The sequence below is a fragment of the Poecilia formosa genome, unplaced genomic scaffold, assembly GCF_000485575.1.
Source record: "Poecilia formosa unplaced genomic scaffold, Poecilia_formosa-5.1.2 Scaffold736, whole genome shotgun sequence".
Lineage (NCBI taxonomy): Eukaryota > Metazoa > Chordata > Actinopteri > Cyprinodontiformes > Poeciliidae > Poecilia > Poecilia formosa.
The window spans coordinates 19455-45580 of record NW_006800675.1 but is presented as its reverse complement, the minus strand read 5'-3'; the positions used below and the strand labels follow the sequence as shown (position 1 = coordinate 45580).

Genomic DNA, 26126 nt, shown 5'->3' with positions numbered 1-26126 from the left:
TGATGGGCTCTAAAACCAGACAGAAACTTTCCCAACAGAACTGTTTTACTGCCAACACCGTCTTATTCTGGTTTGTTACGTAGGAAGGGAAGGTGACTGAGAGGTTTATGACTGGCTGATTCATTTTGTAAGTTAATATTTTTGAAACCATCACAGAATATAACTAAAACTTAAAATGTAGTTTTCATGTAGGTTCATGAACTTTTTGAATATGCATGTTTAGATACCACATAGCATAGACCTTAGTAAGGATGACTTAGCAATTTGTAAAAGAAAGTGAAGAAACCAAAATGACAGTTCTTCATTTGTAGTCTGACCAGATTATTAAGCAAATTTAAACTAAATTTTATCAATTGAACATGTTTTTATTCTATTTTAATCTTTTTGTGTTTCTTGGTGGGCTGCACAGTAGAGTAGATGATGGGATTGGTTTGTTCTCTCTGGGTATCCTGGCTTCCTCTGACCATCTAAATATGAATGTTAGGTCAAAGGGTCACTCGAAACTGTCCCTATGTGTCTATGAGCGTGGATGGTTTCATGTCAACACCGTCTTATTCTGGTGTGTTTCGTAGGAAGGGGAGGTGACTGAGAGGTTTATGACTGGCTGATTCATTTTGGAAGTTAATATTTTTGAAAGCATGGAAAAATATATAAGTGAAATTCAAACTGCAGTTTTTGCAACGATTCATGAACGATATGAATATTCATGTTTAGATACCACATAGTGTAGACCTTAGTAAGGATGACTTAGCAGCTTGTAAAACCCTGAGAAAGTGAAGAAACACAAAATGACAGTTCATTTATATTCTGATTTTATCTAGGGCATCTTTTTTAACGTAAGACTCAATTTTTTTTTATCAAATTAGGAAAATGTAAACTACATTTTACCAGTGGGATATGTTTTTATTGTATTTAAACCTTTTTATGTTGTGTCCTGGATAGCACAGTAGAGTAGTTGATGGGATTGTTTCCTTCTCTCTGGGTATTCTGGCTTCCTCTGACAGTCCAACATTGAATGTTAGGTCACTCTAAAGCAGAGGTCTCATTCTCACAGCCTGCGGGCCAATTGCGTCCTGCAGCACGATGTCTCGTGGCCCCACCGTGACATGAAAGCATATTAGTGCGGCACACAGGGTGACCGGACCTCTGAAGGAAGTCCTGCCCGCCGTTCCTTGTTATGGCTGACGTTCGGTGCTAGGCTAAGCTACACTGACTTCATGCACACCATGCTTGTAACAAGTATGGCGGATGATGGACCAGTCTGGTACCAGTTTTCCTTCCCTACAGTCGCGATCAAACGCAGAGAAAGGCGACTGCTACTGCTCATCATCCGCCGCGCTGTTGTGACAAGTAGAAGCTGTAATGACGTCACGCGTCGAGACATTCTCCATACGTTGCTAGCTGGCTAAAGACTAATGTGAAACATAGAACAAGAACAACGCCATGTGGAATAAACTAAATTTTGTCTCACCCTCATCATGTCTTTGTCAAAGCCAAAGCCTGCAGTTCATGTACTGGAGAAATAATTAAATGTTGATGACCTTTGATGATATTTTTTAAATGTTTTTTGTGGAATCCTTTATGTGGCCCAGCCTCACCCAGACTCTGCCTCCAGCGGTCCCCGGGTGAATTGAGTTTGAGAGCCCTGATGTAAACTATCCCTATGTGTCTATAAGCGTGGATGGTTTCATGTCCTGTGTGTTTGTGTTGTCCTGTGATGGACTGGTGACCTTTCCAGGGTCTACCTGCCTGATCCCCAATGCCCACTGGAGACACCAGCAACCCACAGGCTGCACTAACAAACAGGAACAGACAGTGGTGGAGCGTTTAATGGGAGTAGTGAAGAACAGTAAACAATTATTTTAGCTGTTTACCTGATATCTGANCGACTCATATTTATTCTCTTGCTTTTAGGTGGAAAGTGCTGGGATGACTTGTGGTGTAATCACAAACGACCTTTTGTCTGCGCCAAGAGACTCAGAAGACGTTGAGGTTCCCAAAGAGGCCTGATGTGTAAAACAGAACCAGTGGAGGATGAATGCTAGGAGTTTCTGTTTACCTGCCTTTCTGCACCTTCCTAAGAAAACCAAAAGATATTTCTGCTTCTTCACTTCATATCATTTCTCTCTTTAATGCAACCTAAGGGATGATGCCACAAATAGCAAACAGCAGCTGGATTGTCTCTCTGTAATAAGATCAGACTGAATGAGTTATAATAATGGATCATCTTAGCAAAACTTTTTTCTGTTCTTTGGCTTAGCAAGAATAAAATGTTGAGCAATCAAAACAAGATGGTGTGTGGTTTATTCTGTTTTCATGTTGTTCTGTTTAACACTATAATGCACTAGTTATTACAATATGAATATCACATTGTAGCAAAGAACATTTTACATCCTGGAGGACCGGCATCCTGCATTTTTTGTTCTCTCCCTGGTTTAACACACCTGGATCAAATGATGGCTCACTAAAAGGTGTAAGGCAAGAGCTTAAAAGGTTGTTATTTTCACCAGGTAGGGAACTAAAACATGCAGGATGTTGGCCCTTCAGGACCGACTTTGGGCACAACTGGACTCACGAACTTTTGAATATGCATGTTTAGATCCCACATAGTGTAGACCTTAGTAAGGATGACTTGGCAGTTTGTAACCCTGAGAAGGTGAAGCAACACAAAATGACAGTTCTTCATTTATATTCTGATTTTATCTCAGGCATGTTTTTTAACCTAAGACTCAATTTTTTTTATCAGATTAGGATAATTTAACCCTTGCGGAAGCGAGGACTGAGGCAAACAGAGGACTGTGGAAAATGATACAAGTTTTACGTGTGTGGGGTCAGTTGGAGCCCATTTCTGGACAAAAGGGTTAAACTACATTTTACCAGTGGGATATGTTTTTATTGTATTTAAAACCTTTTTACGTTATATCCTTGGCAGCACAGTAGAGTAGTTAATTAGATTGGTTTGTTCTCTCTGGGTATCCCGGCTTCCTCTGACCGTCTAGATATGAATGTTAGGTCAAAAGGTCACTCTAAACCACTGCCCTGCAACTTTTAGATGTGCCTCTGCTGCACCACCTGAACAGAATAATCAGGTCTCTGGAGAACTGATCTACACAATGAGGAGGTAATTAAGCTATTTCATTCCAGTGATTTGTACCTGTGGCGCACCTAAAACCTGCAGGACTGGAGTTTGACACCCCTGCTCTAAACTGCCCCTGTGTGTCTATGAATGTGGATGATTTTATTTCCTGTGTGTTTGTGTTGTCCTGTGATGGACTGGTGACCTTTCCAGGGTCTACCTGCCTAATCCCCAATGCCCACTGGAGAGAAACACCAGAAACCCACACCAGCAACGTCACGATAAGTTTAAGACGTTTTAGTGTTGGCAGATAAACATTAGTTGCATTAAGATGCAGCAAATGCAAAATGTATTAAACTATTAATTGCACAACAACGGTTTTGTAAACCACAGGCAATGGTTACAGGACTATGATGAAGCATTTCTCCCCTCACAGGCTTCCTTTTTCATCAAAAAATGTTTTAATATTTTTAGTGTGGTGTCCAGTGAGTTATTTTTTAGCTTTAACCACATATTCAATTAGAAATAAAGTAAAATGGTCCTTACCCTCCTGTTGTCCTCGGGTCATTTTGACCCGAGGACAACAGGAGGGTTATTAAGAGAAAGTTACAAATATATATTTGGTATTTATGTTATCTGACTGTTACTGGGGAACATTAAGAAACATTTTTTGAATAAATATATTGTGTTCATTGATTCTGAAAATAATATTAACTGGAATATCAGCTAGTCTCTGCCATATGAGGTGCTTAAGCTTGTAGCTCCTTCATGGGTCAGGTGTCCAGGTTTCCACCTCTCTAGTTTCCCTTTATAGTCACTGAGTTTGTGAGGATGACAAATGGGCAAATGGTTTTTACTGTACTTCGTCTAAAGGTCCACACACACTCGGGCGTACTTCAGCCTGCATGTACCTGAGGCAGACTCAACACGGACTAGAAGTGGACATCTGCCATACATGTCCACCCAAAGACCAATTTTTTTACGACGGTGTGTGCGTACTCGGTGTCACACAGCAAACTGCCCGGTGGAAACAGTGTTCACATCGAACTATTTTTAATGTGACAACAATATGATAAAGTTGAGAATGGGGTTACACAGCTTAGTATTTTCTTAAAGTCAACAGCAACATGATAAAAGTCGACATCAACTAGTCTCTGGCACTGACTGGGTACATGCTCGTTTATGATGGCTGCACATGTAGATTTAAAATTATTACGTCAACCACAATTGTGCTTCTGGAACATAATAAACTAAACTTATTATGAACAGATTCCATTTGATTGCAGTTCATTTCATCGTAGCCTGCTGCTGCCATGCAGAGCCGGATGCTGTGCTGACTCAGCAGCGGCTCGCTGACTTTGCAGGACGATGATGTGACTGCCATATTCTGTCCCATGCTGAAGCTGAGGCTTTCCGGATGGAGAAGAAACAGAGCTAGGCATCCAACCAGTTTCCATTAGGATTGTGGGAAATAAAGGAATTCGTCACAAGAAAATAGGCAGTCAGTATTACGTCTCAAATGTCCATGGAAAGTACATGTGGAGTCCGCGCACGCCCTGTGCATAGTGTTCATAAACACTATACATTCTAAGGAAAATAAATAGCATTTATGATTGTAGGTGGAAGCAAAGATTTACACTTTAACCTTTGAAAAATGCTCATAGAAACAAAGACTATCAACAAACGGATAGAAACCAGCAGTGTCAAAGTGCAGGCCTTTAGTTGTTACCCTTTCGGTTAATGTTCGTGGAACAACATCCCTAAGAACCTTCGTTGCTGCAACCGTCACATCCATGACAAGCACAAAAATGAGGTTTGGTTTGGTCAATGCTGAATGATGAGGCAAGGTATGAACTAGACCTGTTCACAGAGAGCATTTTTGTGGAATTTTTATCTGTGTCATTTCCTCATGTTGTGTCAAGATCAGAAGCTCTATAAGTATCCAGTGATTCTGCAGTGAAGGTAGAAGGTTCCTCCTGGCTAAGAAGACAGATCATCCTTCATCAGGTTTGCTGATCAGATTTCTGCTCATCTTTTTATCAACATGTTTGAATTTTATTAACATGTATGCTTTATTTCAATTTGCCTTCAGCGTGCCTCATCACTCCATCTCCATCATGAAGTTGTTGGCTGTGTTCCTTCTTGTTTTCTCCATGATGGCTCTGACCAGTGGTCTCAGTATCATCCATGGCGGTGAGTATTTATTCATTATAAAGCCCTGGTTAAGTTACTAAAACACAGAAACACAAACTAACTCCAGGTTAAAGTATCTACAGCTGCTCCAGATTATGGCTCTGCTGATAAACATTATTTGGTGTTTTTGTCATTGTTTTCTTATTTCCTAAGTGTGACTGCTTGGATCCCCAATTCTGATCCACAGTAAATATGACATATCTTCTTGTAGTATAGTTTACTAAAACATAAACACTTTTTCTTCAGTATATTTCATAGATTTATTATTTTAATGTCTTCACTGCTCCTTGCAAAGTGTCACTGGGTTATTTATTGTCATTGAGGGATTTATCTTTTTTAATAAATGTTGCATCATTAAGACTAATGCCATTTACACGAGGGGTCACTGATAAATCAGCCAGTTGAAAAATCTGCCCCTATTTTCTTGATTTTGGGAGATGAAACCGATCTTATCCACGTCTCCTATCTACCTCTGTCCTCTTCTGCTCTGCTAGGAGAGAGGTTTGACTGACAGACCTGCCCAGCATGGCATGTCTGCACGTTTGCATTAAATACTGCTTTCATTTAAAAATTGTCGCCCATCTGTTGCCAATTCAGTGACTTTCACACTATATTTAGCAAGAAAATATGTTTTTCAGACAAAAAAAAAATAGTTTCTTCTAAAATAGGACTCAGCAGGTTAACCTTTTAAAGGATGATCAGCCAGAAAACTGGAGTCGGTTCACCGCTGACGTACACCTCTTGACTGGAAGTCTGTATTTCTTCGTCTTCAGGAAGACCTTACCGGTTCCCGTTTAATAAGTGCTGTCCTCGTGGCTGGACTAGAATCAACGGTCGCTGCTTTCGCTATGTTGCCAGATCCATGACTTGGGCGAATGCTGAGGTGATTTCCAACAAAACTGTTCTCTTATGTTCATTTGATCTCTTTTATTTCACTGTTCTTAATGAACAAAACCCAGCTAATACCTCAGAAAATTATCATGTGTTTCTCTGTAGAAAAACTGTCTGTCCATGGGAGCAAACCTTGCATCAGTTCGCAACGCGTACGAGTACCGCCGGGTTCAGGCTCTGATACGTGCAGCAAGTCGTAATTCCAGAGAAGCATGGCTTGGAGGCTCTGATGCACAGCAGGTACTTTAGCCACTACACTTTATTTGTTATGTATTTTGTGAAACACTGAATGAAATGTGACATCTACTGAACACGATTCTAGGAGAGAACCTGGTTGTGGAGCGATGGAAGTCCTATGAGGTACACAAACTGGTGTCGAGGAGAGCCTAATAATGGTGGACGCAGCCAGCACTGTTTGCAGATGAACTATTCAGGTAAAGAAAATATCAAGTCTGTTTTTTCAGTTAGTATAAGGGCTTGTGGGTGAAAAGCTTATTTTCACCCACATTTTGTACAAACACATCAGAAGTTAAATCAGACAAAACTTCTGTTATTTTCGGTCGGCTAGAATTACTAAAATTATTTCTATTTGGAAAATTGTGAGGAAAAACTTAAGAATATTTGTTAGAGATTCATTTTGTGACTTTCTTCTCATTCAGATGTTTTCATACATTTTGGCCAGTATCAGGGATAATTGTCTTTAAAACTGTATGAACCTAAATGTTTACATACATTTAGGTTTTCTCACCAAAATGTGTAAACTTCTGTATTTGAAAAAAATTACAAAAATGGCCTCTCAAAAAGTTTAGTTTTCTGAAAAGAAGTAATTTCAGGTAATTCTAAAAGACCTAAAAGATGAGAAGTTTGAACATATTTAACTAAAGACAAGATAAAAATTGTGTATCATTTTGTGAATGTAAATATCTGGTTTTAACTGTACATTTACTGCATCAACAGCAGGAGTTTATATTCATTTTTTGTGGCAAGAAGGTTAATTTCTTCATCGTTTCCAATTATTTTCATAATACTGCGTCTGTCACTTCAGGGTTTTCAGTACGTGATGTTCGACTCATATTTATTCTCTTGCTTTTAGGTGCAAAGTGCTGGGATGACTTGTGGTGTAATCACAGTCGGCCTTCTGTCTGCGCCAAGAGACTCAGAAGACGTTGAGGTTCCCAAAGAGGCCTGATGTGTAAAACAGAACCAGTGGAGGATGAATGCTAGGAGTTTCTGTTTACCTGCCTTTCTGCACCTTCATAGAAAACCTAAAATATATTTCTGCATCTTTTCTTCATATCATTTCTCTCTTTAATGCAACCTAAGGAATGAAACGACAAGCAAACAGCAGCTGGATTGTCTCTCTGTAATAAGATCAGACTGAATGAGTTATAATAATGGATCATCTTAGCAAAACTTTCTATTCTTTGGCTTAGCAAGAATAAAACTTTGAGCAATCAAAACAAGACAATGTGTGGTTTATTCTGACTTTGTGATGTTCTGTTTAACACTACCATGNATCCATGACTTGGGCGAATGCTGAGGTGATTTCCAACAAAACTGTTCTCTTATGTTCATTTGATCTCTTTTATTTTAACAAAACCCAGCTAATACCTCAGAAAATTCTCACGTGTTTCTCTGTAGAAAAACTGTCTGTCCATGGGAGCAAACCTTGCATCAGTTCGCAACGCATACGAGTACCGCCGGGTTCAGGTTCTGATACGTGCAGCAAGTGGTAATTCCAGAGAAGCATGGCTTGGAGGCTCTGATGCACAGCAGGTACTTTAGCCACTACACTTTATTATGTATTTTATGAAACACTGAATGAAATGTGTCATCTACTGAACCCGATTCTAGGAGAGAACCTGGTTGTGGAGCGATGGAAGTCCTATGAGGTACACAAACTGGTGTCCAGGAGAGCCTAATAATGGTGGAGGCAGCCAGCACTGTCTGCAGATGAACTGGTCAGGTAAAGAAAATATCACGTCTGTTTTTTCAGTTAATAAATGGCTTGTGGGTGAAAAGCTTATTTTCTTTGCATTTTGTACAAACACATCAGAAGTTAAATCAGACAAAACTTCTGTTTTATGTCGGTTGGCTAGAATTACTAAAATTATTTCTATTTGGAAAATTGTGAGGAAAAACTTAAGAATATTTGTTAGATTCATTTTGTGACTTTCTTCTCATTCAGATGTTTTCATACATTTTGGCCAGTATCAGCGATACTTGTCTTTAAAACTGTAGGAACCTAAATGTTTACATACATTTAGGTTTCCTCACCAAAATGTGTAAACTTCTGTATTTGAAGAAAATTACAAAAATGGTCTCTCAAATAGTTTAGTTTTCTGAAAAGAAGTAATTTCAGGTAATTTTAAAAGACCTCAAAGAAGAGAAGTTTGAACATATTTAACTAAAGACAAGATCAAAATTGTGTATCATTTGGTGAATGTAAATATCTGGTTTTAACTGTACATTTACTGCATCAACAGCAGGAGTTTATATTCATTTTTTGATGTTCGACTCATATTTATTCTCTTGCTTTTAGGTGCAAAGTGCTGGGATGACTTGTGGTGTAATCACAGTCGGCCGTCTGTCTGCGCCAAGAGACTCAGAAGACGTTGAGGTTCCCAAAGAGGCCCGATGTGTAAAACAGAACCAGTGGAGGATGAATGCTAGGAGTTTCTGTTTACCTGCCTTTCTGCACCTTCCTAAGAAAACCCAAAATATATTTCTGCATCTTTTCTTCATATCATTTTTCTCTTTAATGCAACCTAAGGAATGAAGCGACAAGTAAACAGCAGCTGGATTGTCTCTCTGTAATCAGATCAGACTGAATGAGTTATAATAAAGGATCATCTTAGCAAAACTTTCTTCTGTTCTTTGGCTTAGCAAGAATAAAACTTTGAGCAATCAAAACAAGACAATGTGTGGTTTATTCTGACTTTGTGTTGTTCTATTTAACACTATCATGCACTAGTTATTACAATATAAATATCACATTATAACGAACTTTTCACATTTTTAATATGTAGTATTTCTGTACAAATTTTACTATTTTATTGTTCTTGCATAAAAAATGTTTTATTGTACATTTTATGTTCGCATAAAAATTACTTTTTTTTTAGATTTATACAACTTTTAAGTTTTTGCCAGCAAACATTTTCCTCTCCCATCTTCGCCCATATAAAATGTCACAGATGTGATACTTGCACTGAATCCCTACACAAAGAAAAATATTTCAAACATATATTTCATGATTCAGAAAAATTAGACGGTGATCGTCTAATGCTCTAACGGTAAACTTTCTAGAATGTACCCTAGTCCGTCTGAGATGCCATGCAGACAAACCTATTGTAGATCATATAATTTGTAACTGTCAACTATTAAACAACTTTTGGGAAAAGTGATTCCTTTGTTGTCCTGAAGGTTTGCCTGGTTGAAAGTTTCCCCTATGTAGGGGTCTTTTGGATCTTCCCACTAGAAGTTTGTTACTTAAACACAAACTTAAAGCAACAGCATTTGCCTCATTAACGGCTCACAGACTCAATCTTCTCCAGTAAAAGTTTAACAAACCCCACTTGCTGTTGACAGCTGGATCAAAGAGATGCTATTCATGCTGCAGTTAGAAAAAATAAGGCACAGCAAAATGAGATGCTATGAAAAATTCACAGACCTGGTCTTCATTGGCTGAATTGGTAAAACTTTTCAAAGACTACTGGTAGATTGTGCCCAATTTGGTGGCTTCAAATCATATCTGTGTACTATGGAGGTAAATGCCCCTTTGCCCCCTTTTTCTATCTTAACAGATGTATGAATTTTTATACACATTTATTTATATTATTTATTTTCACTCTTTTTTGGGTTTCATTCTCTCAGAGAGACTGAATACGGGGTTGCTTTGTTTATGTTTTGTTAGTATGTTAATGGACTATATTTTATATATGTGGCATTTGAACTATTAAAATGGCAGCTAAAAACATTTTTAGAGGAGATCTCAAGCGTGTGGATCTGAGCTTATGGCCGACTCCGGTCTCTAATCCCAGTGGATGCCAGGGAACCATTGGATTTATATGTAGTGTGCATTTATATTGAGTCATCTAAAATTCCTAAATAAATTCAAGTGCTACAAAAAGCTAGCAAAAACAGTAAATAGTTCACCTGTTTGTCCAGGAAATACTCAGATGTGAGCCAGAAGAGATTGTATGAAGGTAAAGCCTCAATAGTTCATCAATGTTTAAAACTAGAGAAATGTTATAAGACAAGAATTAGTGTTTGTTCTGCAGGAGGGTGCAGTACAGGGTATGAACAGCAGAGGGTGCCAGTAATTGTGCCATGTCATTTCATGTAAAAATGTGTTTATGTTTTATATATCGCTACTAAATTAAAATGTTATGATCAAATGTTTGGCTTTCCATTATATTTTAGATTTTTGGAAGCTAAACTTGGACTATCCATGAAGGGCTTTAGTGTTGCTAAATACTCCATTCCTTTTCTATATCTGAAGCTCAGTGAAAAGATCACTGGCAAAGATCTAATCAGACATAAGAGTAGCAACTAGTACCAGCATGAGCTGAGCTTCAGGTGTGAATGTTGAGATGGAGATCACTGAAGGAAGGACGAACAAGAAGCTGAAAATCTCAGAGACCTGTCAGCAAAATGGACGATTCACCAGGACAATGAAGATCAACAACATTCAGCTTTCAGCCAGAATGACAAACCAACAATCCCACAAAGTTTCTCCAAATCATTCAGTGTATCAGACTTCAACACAGACAGCTCAAACTTCCTGCAGCTTCTTCAGCCTGTTCACGAGAATATTGTGATCCACTGGACCAGAAGCAGAACTGAGATCTAACAGGACAAGTAGAGACACAAGTCCATTATCTTAGGTCATCAGAGAATCATTAATGACTTTTACTGCTGTCAGTGCAGTGATGGGCTCTAAAACCAGACAGAAAATCCTTAAACAGTACCGTTTTACTGCTACCACTGTCTTACAGGGTTGGCCCAAAGCACATGCAAACTAAGCAACCGCTTAGGGCCCCAAGGCCACTAAGGGACCCTCTGAGTGGAGTTTATTTTTTAAATAATAATTTATGTCATTATAATATCAAAAACACACAATTTCACTATGAAGTGATTTGTTTTTACAATATTTATTTGATAATGTATGTAGAAATAATTATTTTACTGATAAAAAGAAAAAAAAATGCACTTGGGGCCCATGGTGGCCGCAGTAGGTACCATATGATTCGCCGGTAACATGAGCTGCAATGAGCAGAGCATCCAAACGTCCAAAGCTCCGGTCAGAAGTTAAACAATGTGTCAAAAAAGGATGTATCCTTCAGGGAGGCAGAAAAGCAAGAGAAAGAATAGAAAAAAACCAAGATAAAGGTTTGTTTTAATGTGCCTTGGTAATAATGTAAAGTAATGTAAAGATTAGTAAAGCTGCTAATAGAAAATTAGCTTGAACGGTCCAGTTCAACAGCCAGACTAAGCTAGGGTCTTTGTGTTTGAGTTTTAACTTTAAATGAGTTGATTCTCATGGTGGCTCTGTATATTTCTGAGGTATTTTTGGCTTCAAAATGCCGAGTTTGATAATGTTTGATAACAATAATTAAAACTTCTCAATGTTTGACATCGTCTAGCTAAATGTTTCTATGTCAGGCTACATGGCTGCTACATCAACGAGCTGCTCTAGTTGGGATTTGTTGTTTGCTGCTGAGCAGAAGCATTTTGTGGCTAAAAACAAACATTATTTTTACATCAACTTCTAAATTATGTGAAACCATTTGAAAGCTCAGAATCAGTTTGGTACCAGTCCCGGTCCACATTCCAGGGAAGAAAGACTCACCTGGTGTAAATTTAATTTGGAGTTATGCTTAAGAGAAATTTATTTAATCAAAGAATGTCATGAATGTGTGTGTAGGGCTGCTCCGATTGCAGATTTCTGGCCGATTCCTGGTGCCAATATTTAAAAAGCCTGACCTGCTGATTTTTACTGATATCAATATTTTTTTGTCTGAAATGTCACTAAATATAGCAAGAAAGTCATTGAGTTGCAACAATGGGGTGAATATTGTTAACTGTAAACGTTCAGGCCTGACCTGGTGGGCCTGTCAGTCAAACCTCTCACTGCAGAGCAGAAGAGGACTGGTCGATAAATCAGTTGGCCGATAAATGTATCCTACATTATACATGTATAATAATAAGCACTGCCAGAGATGCAATACGTTTATAGCAGGTGTGTGAATGATATAATGATTGGACTGCTGACTGCAGTCGGTCCACATTGTTAGCAGAACTCGAGGGCCCCAAAAACAAATTTCGCTTAGGGCCCCATGGAGGCCTGGGCCGGCCTTGCTGTTTTATTCCAGTTTGTTAGGTTGGAAGGGAAGGTGACTTAGAGGTTTGTAACTGGTTTGGTTTTCTTGATAAAAAAGCATTTTTTTTATGTCTACAAATAGCAACACAAAGCTAGTGGGATATTAATCAAATTAATTAAAATTAGCTGTGAAATCACTGATTCATTTTGTAATTAAATTTTTTTGAAACCATCACATAATATATAACTGACATTTAAAATGTAGTTTTTGCGAAGGATTCATGAATGATATGAATATGCATGTTTAGATACCACATAGCGTAGACCTTAGTAAGGATGACTTAGCAATTTGTAAAAGAAAGTGAAGAAACACAAAATGACAGTTCTTCATTTGNGAAAATGTGCAACTGTTTTTATTTGATATGTCTAAACATTTGGTTTACTTTACATTTAGTGCATTAACAGCAGGAGCATTTTTAAATTATTTTTGGCAAGAAGGTTTAGTTAATCATCCTTTCTGATTATTTTATGATATAGTGTTAGCTCACCTTTCATTATGTGATGTTTGATTGATTTGTTGTTTTGCTCCTAGGCGCCAAGTGCTGGGATGATGCAGGTTGTTCTGGCCATAAGCCTTCTGTCTGCGTCAAGAGACTCAGAAGACGTTGAGGTTCCCAAGAGGCCTGATGTGTAAAACAGAACCAGTGGAGGGTGAATGCTAGGAGTTTCTGTTTACCTGCCTTTTTGCACCTTCATAGAAAACTTAAAATATATTTCTGCTTCTTTACTTCATATCATTTCTCTCATTAACGCAAATTGGGGATGACACCACAAATAGCCGACAGCAGCTTTATTGTCTCTCTGTAATAAGATCAGACTGAATGAGTTATAATAATGGATCATCTAAGCAAAACTTTCTTCTCTTTTTCTGGCTTAGCAAGAATAAAACTTTGAGGAATCAAAACAAGATGGTGTGTGGTTTATTCTGACTTTGTGTTGTTCTGTTTTAACACTATGATGCACTAGTTATTACAATTTAAATATCACATTATTGCAAAGAACTTTTCACATTCTTAATATAGTATTTCTGTATGAATCCAATTATTTTGTTCAAGCATCAAAAAGATGTTTTCTTGTACAACATTTCAAGTTCACATACAAATTATGATATTCCAAAAACACTTTTTTTTTTTAATTTATACAACTTTTAAGTTTTGTCAGCAAACATTTTCCTCTCCTGTCTCCACCGGTAAATAATGTCATCGATGTGACATCATTTCCTGAATCCCTATGCAAAGAAAAATATTTCAAAAATACATTTCATGATTCAGAACAATAATCCTTTGCAATGGGTGAAGACAAGAATATCTTGGGAACAGAATCTGGATGAGAGATTACTGAGGGGTTCTGGCAACGCTGCCTGGAAGTATTCACATCTCCTCTATCTGCACTAGACAGTGTCTCATACAATTCAAGGTTTTATATCATCTGTGTTAGAGATTTTTTGGTATCATTTTGTTATTACTTTAGTTCATATTCAGTCTAATGCTAATCAATAGATAATCAACATTCAGTCTATAGATCATTGTGTTTTTCAGTTTAAAGTGTTCTCTTCCTTATGTGTGTATGAACTGACCTTGTAGGTCACGACTGTCTGTTCATCTTCATGTGAAACAGTTAACTCTGTGTTTCCCAGACCTTAAATCCTTATCAACCAGAATACCTCCTAACTTAGCAACTGCCTGTGTGCAGTCGTATTTTGTCTTGTTGACAGTTTGACCGAGATTTGAACCAGGCTCAGACCGTAGATCAGATATCACACCTAGAACTGGGTTGCTAGTTGTTTAGGTTAGAAGTTTTACAACCTCTGTTGTGTTTCCTGGCTGCTCCCTTGGCTATTTTTCTTTGACAATAAAACAGGGGCTCACACGGAAGCAGACCAGAACGCTCTGTGAATGGCTCGGAGGAGCAGTTGGCTGAGTCTTCTCCTTTTCCAAAAGCTTGGTCATAAAATTCATATATGTTGTCTGTGGTTCTTTTATGTAGGTTCGAGAAAAATACCTATTAATCTGCATTGCTCTAATAAACCTTCTAGAATGTACCCCAGTCTGTTTGAGATACCATGCAGACAAAGCTACTGTAGATCATATATTTTGGTGTCAACTATTAAACAGCTTTTGAGAAAACTTCTTCCTTCGTTGTCCAGAAGGTTTGCCTGATGCAACAGCTTTTCCCCATGAAGGAGTCCTACATGAGGACCCCTACAAAGTCTTTGGGCTCTTGTTTTGATTATATGAAAGTTGGAATGAAAGTAATGCAGNCATGTTTAGATACCACATAGCGTAGACCTTAGTAAGGATGACTTAGCAATTTGTAAAAGAAAGTGAAGAAACACAAAATGACAGTTCTTCATTTGTAGTCTGACTGTATCTTAGACAGGGTTTTCTCAACAAAGACCAGATTATTAAGCAAATTTAAACTAAATTTTATGAATTGAACATGTTTTTATTCTATTTTAATCTTTTGTGTTTCTCGGGCAGCACAGTAGAGTAGATGATGGGATTCTGTTGCCTTGCGACAATAACACAGTTTCTTCATAGCATGTGTTCTCTCTGGGTATCCTGGCTTCCTCTGACCGTCTAAATATGAATGTTAGGTCAAAAGGTCACTCTAAACTGTCCCTATGTGTCTATGAGCGTGGATGGTTTCATGTCCTGTGTGTTTGTGTTGTCCTGTGATGGACTGGTGACCTTTCCAGGGTCTACCTGCCTGGCCCCAATGCCCACTAGAGATACCAGCAACCCAGAGACTGCACAAATAAACAGGAACGGACAATAATGGTGGAGTGTTTAATGGGAGTAGTGCAGAACAGTAAAGAATAATTTTAACAGTTCATCTGATATCTGATGAGGAGAGTAACCATTCATGTTTCCTTGCCTGTTTTGTCACCTGAAGCTGACTTTCTGCCAAACCTCTGCAGGTTTTATGAAAATTATAACTTTAAAAACATCTACAAACTTTGAACCAATACATTTTCATTATGAAAACCTTTTCATATTAATAAATAATTTACTTTTTTATGTAATATGAATGAATGAACAAATTTATGAACTCATTACAAGAGTCCCAAAAGTATGCAAAGTGTATTTGTGGAAATATTAGTTTAGTAGATCATGTGAAAAATATACATATTGTATTTTTATTGTTGAAATATTTTGGGACCTTACAAATTTATGGGCCATCTATTCCCACTAACACCAATATAAACATTACACTTTACTTTTGCCTTTAATGTGTGAAGATGAACATAAAGTGCAGAAAAGGCAAAATGTCTTAAATCCATAAATTGTACAACAAAGATTTTGTGCTGATACAAACCACAGACAATGGTTACAAGACAATGACAAAACATTTCTACCTTCTGACATTTGGTTCTGGTTCTGCTTTGGCTTTTCGTCTCAAATGTCTACGACTATCAAAAAAAATTATGACTGACAAACGTAGCGGAGTAAAAACAAAATGGAGTTTTCAAGTTATGATTTCAGTTGTTAAAAGACAAAAGCTATCTTAATTAACCTGGTACTATGTGAAAAGTATACATAGCCTCTCTTCTAAATGTGCAATAAGTGGCATTTTGATCCCATCAGAGCAAATAACTTCCTTCAACTTGATCATAAAGTCTGCCACTTGATCATAAAGACTGCCACTTGATCATAAAGACTGCCACTTGATCATAAAGTCTTCCACTTGATCATAAAGTCTGCCACTTGATCATAAAGACTGCCACTTGATCATAAAGACTGCCACTTGATCATAAAGTCTGCCACATGTCATTTGGCAAATTGTCTCAGGATTGATCAGACTTTTTTCCACCAGTAACTTTTTCTACTCCACTTTCCCAAAAACCATAGATTAGTGAAAAAACAACATTCGTTGAATGCAGAGTCTCATATCTGAGCTGCTGAAGCTTCTGGCTCCTTCATTGGGGTCACAGGTGTCCTGATTTCTCCCTTTATATTCACTCAGTTTCTGAAGATGACCCAAGAAGGGGCAAACAGCTGTTTTCTGTGTGTTTACTGCTTTATGTGTTCAACATGGAAATTGAAACATACAGACACTAGGGGGAAAATAAATTGCTATCATGATCATCAGTGGAGACAAAGATTTGCTCTGTGACCTTTGACATGGTGCACAAAGAAACATTAACTGAAATTGTAGCGACTAAGGCCTGCACTTTAATGCTAATTGTTAGCTGGTAGTCATTGTTGCTCAATTACCAAAGCCCTTCTTGCTGCAACTGTCACAGCCATGACAAGGACAAAGACCAGGTGTGGTTTTGGTTGATGGTGAATGATGAGGCAAGGTATGAACTGCATATGTTTAAGGAGAGCAGTTCTGAGGAATTTCTGTGAAATCGCCCCATGTTGTAATAAGATTAAAAGCTCTATAAGTATCCAGTGATTCTGCAGTGAAGGTAGAAGGAGTTGGCTGGATAAGAAGACAGATCATCCTTCATCAGGTTTGCTGATCAAATTTCTGTTCATCTTTTTTCCAACACGTTTTCTAACATGTATGATTTAATTTTGATTTCTCTTTAGTTTGTAAATCTGCATTGTTTCCATCATGAAGTTGTTGGCTGTGTTCCTCCTGTTTTTCTCCATGATGGCTAAGAGCAGTGGTGGCCGTGAGTATTTTAAATAAAATGAAATCATAAAGTGACTAAAACACAGAAACCCAAACTAAGTGTCACTGGCTTATTTATTGTCGTTGAGGGATTTATCTTTTTTAATAAATGTAAAGTTCCTGCTGCAGACCTGCTGCTCTGCTGCCCAGCAGGTCATGTCTGCATATTTGTATTAAACAATAGTCACCCTTCTGTTGCCAACACAATGACTTTCATGTTATATTTAGCAACATTTCAGACAAAATAAATCAGAATCAGGTCACACTTCTGAAAGATTGTGATTGGCGATCGACCAGAACACTGTAATCGGTGCGCCCTGACAAACACCTCTTGACTGAATGTCTCCATGTTTGCCATCAGAACGAGTTGTCCTGCTGCAGAGATTTAATTGTTGTCCTTCTGGATGGACTCCAATCAACGGTCGCTGCTTTCGGTATGTTGCCAAACCCATGGCTTGGATTGATGCCGAGGTGATTTCAAACTCCATCGTTCTCTTATTTTCTTTTGCTCTCCTTTATTTCACTATTTGAAAAAACCCAGCTACTACCTCAGAAAACTGCCATGTATTTTCCTATAGAAAAACTGTCTGTCCATGGGAGCAAACCTTGCATCGGTTCACAACATGCAAGAATACCATCAGGTTCAGGCTCTGATAACTGCAGCAAGTCGTGGGTCTGGACTAACATGGCTTGGAGGCTCTGATGCACAGAAGGTATTTTTGCCAGTATGCTTTATTTATTATGTATTTTATGAAACACTGAATGAAATGTGTCATCTGCTGAACACGATTCCAGGATAGAACCTGGTTGTGGAGCGATGGAAGTCCCATGCTGTACAAAAACTGGTATAAAGGAGAGCCTAATAATTGGAAAGGCAGGCAGCCGTGTTTACAGATGAACTTTTCAGGTAAAAGAAAATATCACACGTCTATTTTTTTAAGTTGTATCAGGACTCATGGGTTAAAGGCTATTTACTCTGCATGCCAACATTTTAGTTGATCTCCACATACAGTTAAAAGCAGAAGTTTATTTTACCGAAGTCATTAAGTGTAAGACAGATATCCCTGATAATCACTTAATGTATGTAAACTTCTGAATTTACAGAAAAATGTTCTTGCTAAGTTCTCTGGCATTTAGCAAATATAAATATTTTTGATAATCTTAACTGACCTGAAACAAGAGACGTTTCTACTGATTTAACTTCAGACAGTGAGAAAAATCTGTAACTGTTTTTATTTGATATGTCTAAACATTTGGTTTACTGTACATTTAGTGCATTAACAGCAGGAGCATTTTTAAATTATTTTTGGCAAGAAGGTTTAGTTAATCATCCTTTCGGATTATTTTATGATATAGTGTTAGCTCACCTTTTATTATGTGATGTTTGATTGATTTGTTAATCAAGTGCTGTTAACCCAGCACTTGGGTTGTTCTGGCCCTAAGCCTTCTGTCTGCGCCAAGAAACTCTGAAAGGTTCCCAAAGAGGCCTGATGTGTAAAACAGAACCAGTGGAGGATGAATGCTAGGAGTTTCTGTTTACCTGCCTTTTTGCACCTTCATAAAAAACCCAAAATAAATTTCTGCTTCTTTACTTCATATCATTTTGTTCTTTAATGCAAAGAATCCTCAAATAGCAAACAGCATCTGGATTCTCTCTTTTTAGTAAGAGGAGATTGAATGTGTTACATAAATTATCTAAAACTTTTCTTCTATTCTTTGACATAGCAGAAATCAAACAGGAATCAAAACAAGATGGGGTGGTTTATTTTCTGTGCCTTTTCGGTTTCTGAAGCTTTTGTTTTCAAAAATATAATATACTAGTTCTTAAAATAAAGAACTTGCTCTTAATATATAATATTTCTGTATAAATTGGAGGATCTCACTCTCAAAAGGACAGTATTAGATCAATATGTTGTAAAACAGCTCATGTTCAGATATGATCCAACCCTGAGAAATGTTGAAAATCTTTAAACACATGGATTCTGTGTAACTTTATCTTAATGCAAAGTTTGTTAGACATGGATGGAAGTTTAGCTATAATTCTGTAACTAGTTTGGTTTTCTTGATTAAGAGCTGATTTTTAAGTAAATAACACTCAAATCTGTTGGACGTTAGTCAAGTTCATCAATGCAGTTGGCTGTTTCATTTTACAAGTTTTTGAAAACATGACAGAATATCTTACTGAGATCTAAAGGGTGCAATTCTTGCCAAGACTCAAACTTTTTGAATATGCATATTTAGATACCACATAGTGTAGACCTTGGTAAGGATGACTTGGCAATTTGGAAAAACCTTCAGAAGGGGAAGAAACACCAGGTCTGAATTCATTTTATCTCAGTTATGTGTTTGTTTTTCAACCTGAGGCTCCTTTTTAACAGTTTATCAAGAAAATCCAACAAGCTGCATTTACTGTCTGATAATGTTCTTATGTTTTAATATTTTATGTTTCTTGTTACCTGCCTCTTCCCCAATGTAGANCTGGGCCCAGGCCTCTCTCCGCTCTCTCTGCCCCCTTACAGTCAGACTGCTGTCAAATAAACTAGTGCCGAAAAAATGCTTTAAAGAAATATAAATAAAAAGACTACCGGAGTAATGTGCGGCAACGCGTCATGATGTCAGGCTTTTTTATCCCTCAACTACCCCAACTGATCAGCGTCACCCTGCGTATTGAAGCTTCTAACCTGGCAGCTTTACCCTCCTTTACAGATGTGGTTTGACTACATCTGGAAACTAAGTCCAAGCTTCATCCTGAGGATCTGATAGAGGCGATGTCTGCTGCCGTCTGCATGTCGGTTCAGAGAGCCGAACCGACTCTGAGTCAGCAGAGCCTCCTGCTTCGCATCGGGCGGAGGAGCAACAGGAGGAGCAGCGGGAGGAGCAGCAGGAGGAGCAACAAGAGGAGCAGCAGGAGGAAGAGCAACAGGAGGAGCAGCAGGAGTAGCAGCAGGAGGAGGAGCAGCAGGAGGAACAGCTGGAAGAGGAGCAGCAGGAGGAGCAGCAGGAGGAGGAGCAGCAAGAGGAGCAGCAGAAGGAAGAGCAACAGGAGGAGCAGCTGGAGGAGCAGCAGGAGTAGCAGCAGGAGGAGGAGCAGCAGGAGGAGCAGCTGGAGGAGGAGCAACAGGAGGAGCAGCAGGAGGTTTCATTGAATTCAACTGTAACCAAACAGGATACGTTCATAATAAGTTCAGTTTGTGATGTTCCAAAAGCACCATTGTGGTCAGTGTGATAATTTGACTCATATACCAGTAGCTGTCCAGAGATCATCAGCATCAGCCGGTGTTTTAAAAAAAAAAAAAAAAGTCAGAACTGACTTTGTGCAACAAAGTTTTGTCCGCTGCTCACGAAGAATGATCTGTTTATTGCTCTTTTAATTCTGCATACTAGACTTAGTAAAAGCGGGAGAAGGGGAGGGGTGTCAATATTTGCCGTGAAAATAGCTGATAAAGCCTCCAAGTAGTTGTGAAGGGTTTTGCGCTTACGTCACTATGACGTCACCGCGATTAGTCGACATCGACTCGTCTATTATCATATTGTAGTCGCCCTTAAAAAATATGTAGTCGTTCAAGCCCTATGAACAGCAGAGTGTGCCAGTAATTGTGCCATGTCATTTCATGTAAAAATGTGTTTATGTTTTATATATGGCTACAAAATTGAAATGTTTTGATGAAATGTTTGGCTTTGCATTATATTTTTGATTTTTAGAGGCTAAACTTGGACTATCCATAAAGGGCTTTAGTGTTGCTAAATACTCCATTGCTTTGTATATCTGAAGCTCAGTGAAAACATCCATCCATTANATTATGTGATGTTTGATTGATTTGTTAATCAAGTGCTGTTAACCCAGCACTTGGGTTGTTCTGGCCCTAAGCCTTCTGTCTGCGCCAAGAAACTCTGAAAGGTTCCCAAAGAGGCCTGATGTGTAAAACAGAACCAGTGGAGGATGAATGCTAGGAGTTTCTGTTTACCTGCCTTTTTGCACCTTCATAGATCTTCTAAAATATATTTCTGCTTCTTTACTTCATATTATTTTTTTCTTTAATGCAAAGAATCCTCAAATAGCAAACAGCATCTGGATTCTCTCTTTTTAGTAAGAGCAGATTGAATGTGTTACATAAATTATCTAAAACTTTTCTTCTATTCTTTGACATAGCAGAAATCAAACAGGAATCAAAACAAGATGGGGTGGTTTATTTTCTGTGCCTTTTCGGTTTCTGAAGCTTTTGTTTTCAAAAATATAATATACTAGTTCTTAAAATAAAGAACTTGCTCTTAATATATAATATTTCTGTATAAATTGGAGGATCTCACTCTCAAAAGGACAGTATTAGATCAATATGTTGTAAAACAGCTCATGTTCAGATATGATCCAACCCTGAGAAATGTTGAAAATCTTTAAACACATGGATTCTGTGTAACTTTATCTTAATGCAAAGTTTGTTAGACATGGATGGAAGTTTAGCTATAATTCTGTAACTAGTTTGGTTTTCTTGATTAAGAGCTGATTTTTAAGTAAATAACACTCAAATCTGTTGGACGTTAGTCAAGTTCATCAATGCAGTTGGCTGTTTCATTTTACAAGTTTTTGAAAACATGACAGAATATCTTACTGAGATCTAAAGGGTGCAATTCTTGCCAAGACTCAAACTTTTTGAATATGCATATTTAGATACCACATAGTGTAGACCTTGGTAAGGATGACTTGGCAATTTGGAAAAACCTTCAGAAGGGGAAGAAACACCAGGTCTGAATTCATTTTATCTCAGTTATGTGTTTGTTTTTCAACCTGAGGCTCCTTTTTAACAGTTTATCAAGAAAATCCAACAAGCTGCATTTACTGTCTGATAATGTTCTTATGTTTTAATATTTTATGTTTCTTGTTACCTGCCTCTTCTCCAATGTAGAGGCAGGTAGACAAGTGAATAACTATAAACATTTATTTTAGATGTATGCCTGATATCTGCATGTTTCCCTTTATGGCAGCATGTTTTATCACCTGAAGTTAAACATTTCCCTAATCTCTGCAGTTCTCATTAAAGCTACAATTTACAAACATCTACAAATCTCAACCAAATAAGTCCCATATATGAAGATCTTTTCTGTGAGAATGTAAAAAAGAATTTACTTTCCTTACTTTGAATGAATAAACAAATGCATATACTCACCTAATTAGTCACACAAGTATGCATATTGTATTTGTTTTAAGATTACTTTGATAAATTATCTGAAAAATATATTCTTTCTGTATTTTATTTTTTTGGGGGGGATTTTGGATGCTATGCCCACCAACACTGATGTAAACATTACATTTTGCTCTTGCCAGAAAGGATCCATTAACAGTTAACATCACAATAAGTTTAAGACTTCATTGTTTCTGCATATAAACATAAGATGTTCAGAGTTGAAGGAGCAAAGGCAACATTTCAGACTGAGGCTTGGTCTTTGACTGGGCCATTCCTCAGTATTCAAACTATTTCTGTGTAGTTTAGCTGAATGCTTTGAGTTGTTGCTTGCTTGAAAATAAATGTTCTCCAAAACTGTTTTTGTTTCTCTTTAACATGCAGAGGAAAATATACAAATTTTAATTAAAGTTATTACCAGTTGCTGCTGACTCATGGTGCCAGAGGCCAAACCAACTCTGTTTGATTATTATTTGCTTTCCTAGAACTGATATGGTGACAATGTTTGCAGTCCAAACACTGATCTCTGAGGACTCCCTTATTCAGTTACATGTGTTTTAACTGATGATTGCATCACAAGACACACTTTTATTTGGATTAGTTTTATGTAATTTATCGTGAGCTGAAATGTCCGTATTTTATGTCCAATAATCCACTGAAGGTTTTGAGAATTATTTAATGAGAAACATTTCAATGTTACTAATCCATTTGATTTAAAATATGGATTATCATTTAGTTTGTCAAGTTATTAAGATTAAATGTTTTAAGTGTATTTTTAACATTATGTCCAGTTCATGAGTCTTTTCTCCTTTATTTCAGATAGAACAAACAGAATATGACCAACATGCTCTTTAACCAAAAAGTGTGCTAATCATCATCTAAACAATCATCCTTATTGATTCCTGCAGAGGAAAATATCAATGCTGACTATTATTACAGCTTAGCTCTTCCTGTTGGTCACGGCTGGCCCTTTTATTTTTATCTGTTTAATCTGAACCGCAGCCTCAGGCACACGTCGACTTACGTCTTATGTTGTTTGTTTTATGTTCTCTTTTTGGACGGGTTTTACTGAAATGTCAGTTTTCCTCCTGAGTGACTAATAAAGATATTCCTATTCTTACTCCAAGCTGTTTACTGTGAAAGTTTCGTATGTAAATAATGTGATGACTGGAAACTGAGACGTCAGTAACCAGATACATGAAAGAAGCGTCCCTGCCCTTCAGCCTCTGGTTCAACATTACTAGTTTTCATGCGGCTGTTGACGCCTCAGAGCAAACATCCTTATTCAGCTTCATGCTTGACTGAAAATGTTGCCACCGTTTCATTATTGCATCATCACACTCAAAGAAAAGTTATAGTGCAATTTCTAATGTTTTCCCATAATTGAGTGAATTAGCAGTAATAATTTAGCTGATTTTGCATATTTTAACAAAATTCCCAGATCAAATGAAAACAGGGTCTAAAAAATGGATATAATTTGGGTTCCCATGTGATGTATCTGGACCCCACTGATGTCATGGAGCGGTTTTATAGTACCAGAAACACCAGTTTGGACTTCTGCTCTAGTACAGATTGGTCAGCTGCACATCCATGATGTGAATCTCCGGTTCCACCACCAAAGGTTTCTACTGGACTGAGATCTGGTGACTGTGGAGGCCAGTCGAGTTCAGTGAACTCATCGTTCAAGAAACCANGTGCCCAAAGTCGGTCCTGGAGGGCCGGCATCCTGCATGTCTTACTTTTAACACACCTCGTTAAAAGGCATAAGGTAAGAGCCTAAAAGGTTGTTACTTTCACCAGATAGGGAAGTAAAACATGCAGGATGTTGGCCCTCCAGGACCAACAAGGCACAACCGTAGGAAGGGAAGGTGACTGAGAGGTTTATGACTGGTTCAGTTTTCTTGATCAAAAGCTGATTGCTTAAAAATTGCAACACAAAGCTATTGGGATATTAATAAAATTCTTTAAGTTTGCTTTGAAGTAGCTGATACCTTTATGAATTTGTATTTTTGAAACCACCACATAATATATTACTGAAATTTATAACAGTTTCAGCAGAGGATTCATGAACGATATGAATATTCATGTTTAGATCCCACATAGTGTAGACCTTAGTAAGGATGACTTGGCAATTTGTAAAATCTTGAGAAGGTGAAGAAACACAAAATGACAGTTTTTTATTTATATTCTGATTTTATCTTAGGCATCTTTTTTAACCTAAGACTAATTTTTTTAATCAGATTATGATAATTTAAACTACATTTTACCCGTGGGATATGTTTTTATTGTATTTAAACCTTTTTACGTTGTTTCGTTGGTAGCACAGTGGAGTAGTTGATTAGACTGTTGCCTTCTCTCTGGGTATCCTGGCTTCCTCTGACCGTCTAAATATGAATGTTAGGTCAATAGGTCACTATTGGCACATATATCTGCCCCTATGTGTCTATGAGCGTGGATGGTTTCATGTCCTGTGTGTTTGTGTTGTCCTGTGATGGACTGGTAACCTTTCCAGGGTCTACCTGCCTGATCCCCAATGCCCACTGGAGACACCAGCAACCCAGAGACTGCACTAACAAACAGGAACAGACAGTGGTGGAGCGTTTAATGGGAGTAGTGAAGAACAGTAAACAATTATTTTAGCTGTTTACCTGATATCTGATGAGAGTAACCATGCATGTTTCCTTGCCTGGTAGCTTGTTTTGTCACCTGGAGCTGACGTTCTCTGCAACCTCTGCAGGTTTGATTAAAATTACAACTTTAAAAAAATCTACAAACTTCGACTAAATGAATTTCCAATATGAAAACCTTTTCTCTGAGAAGGTCTCTAGCACTGACCGGGTACATGCTCGTTTATGATGGCTGCACATGTAGATTTAAAATTATTACGTCAACCACAATTGTGCTTTTGGAACATAATAAACTAAACTTATTATGAACAGATTCCATTTGATTGCAGTTCATTTCATCGCAGCCTGCTGCTGCTCCACGGCCGCATGCACAGCAGGATGCTACAGTCAGCAGCGGCTCGCTGACTTTATGTGATGATGATGGTGATGATGATGTGACCGCTCTTTTCTGTCCCGCACTCAAGCTGATGCTTCCTGGATGGAGAAGAAACAGAGCTAAGTGTCCAACTAGCTCATCAAACTCGCTAGTTTTCATTAGGATTGTGAGAAATAAAGGAATTTGTCACAAGAAATTGGGCAGTCAGAATGGTCAAGTGTGAAGTCTCAAATGTCCATGGACAATACGTTCAGAGTCCAGCCAGCTCACAAAGATTTGACACTATGCACACGTATGTGGGGCCTTAACCCTTGTGCCTGTGAGGACTGAGGCAAATGATACAAGTGATATGGGTGTGGCATCGGATGGAGCCCGTTTGTAAACACAAGGGTTAAGTTTATCTTCCCTTTTGGTTCTAAGTGGAAATTCAATGATAAACATAGACTATAAGGAAAATAAATAGCATTTATGATTGTAGGTGGAAGCAAAGATTTGCAGTTTGACCTTTGAAAAAACTGCACAAAAAAACAAAAGCTACCAAGAAGAAGTTAACAACCCGGCGCATTAAAGTGCAGACCTTAGTTGCTACAATTTCGGTTAATGTTCGTGGAACAACATTTCTAAGATCCTTCATTGCTGCAACCGTCACATCCATGACGGGCACAAAAATGAGGTTTGGTTTTGGTGAATGCTGAATGATGAGGCAAGGTATGAACTAGACCTGTTCATGGAGAGCAATTCTGTTGAATTTTTATCTGTGTCATTTCCTCATGTTGTGGCA

General features: G+C 37.9%; 4 protein-coding genes and 1 long non-coding RNA gene across 8 annotated transcripts in view; 4 read left to right on the top strand and 1 right to left on the bottom strand.

The window, feature by feature from the left end:
* The window catches only part of LOC103131259 (galactose-specific lectin nattectin-like), a 22506-nt gene extending 3755 nt beyond the window's left edge, over positions 1-18751 (top strand). The window contains exons 4-5 of one of the 2 annotated variants that reach the window (XM_007542859.2): positions 1915-1992; positions 18639-18751. In XM_007542859.2, the coding sequence (XP_007542921.1) occupies positions 1915-1991 (77 nt within the window). In that variant the 3' untranslated portion in view covers position 1992; positions 18639-18751. Of the gene's footprint in view, positions 1-1914; positions 2081-18638 lie in introns of those variants that run through there. The other variant, XM_007542858.2, reaches the window with a different exon arrangement.
* LOC103131270 (ladderlectin-like) overlaps positions 1-26126 on the top strand; it is a 55996-nt gene that overhangs the window by 22467 nt on the left and 7403 nt on the right. The gene's annotated exons all lie outside the window — the stretch shown is intronic.
* Positions 2053-7593, bottom strand: LOC107834731 (uncharacterized). The gene is made up of 2 exons (XR_001660544.1): positions 7479-7593; positions 2053-2139 (listed from the first exon to the last, which is right to left on the bottom strand). It is a non-coding gene; the product is annotated as an uncharacterized LOC107834731 (long non-coding RNA).
* On the top strand, positions 4980-7555 carry LOC107832874 (galactose-specific lectin nattectin-like). 2 transcript variants are annotated; one of them, XM_007542860.2, is made up of 6 exons: positions 4980-5083; positions 5169-5269; positions 6043-6152; positions 6266-6400; positions 6483-6594; positions 7254-7555. In XM_007542860.2, the coding sequence occupies exons 2-6, from the start codon at positions 5194-5196 to the stop codon at positions 7328-7330; spliced, it is 510 nt and encodes a 169-aa protein (XP_007542922.2). In that variant the 5' UTR covers positions 4980-5083; positions 5169-5193; the 3' UTR covers positions 7331-7555. The 2 variants fall into 2 exon arrangements, with proteins under 2 accessions (XP_007542922.2, XP_016522017.1); XM_016666531.1 differs by having other exon boundaries at positions 5012-5083; positions 5158-5269.
* On the top strand, positions 7681-9076 carry LOC103131261 (ladderlectin-like). The gene is made up of 4 exons (XM_007542861.1): positions 7681-7701; positions 7802-7936; positions 8015-8126; positions 8703-9076. Exons 1-4 carry the CDS (start codon positions 7681-7683, stop codon positions 8777-8779), a joined length of 345 nt encoding a protein of 114 aa, XP_007542923.1. The 3' UTR covers positions 8780-9076.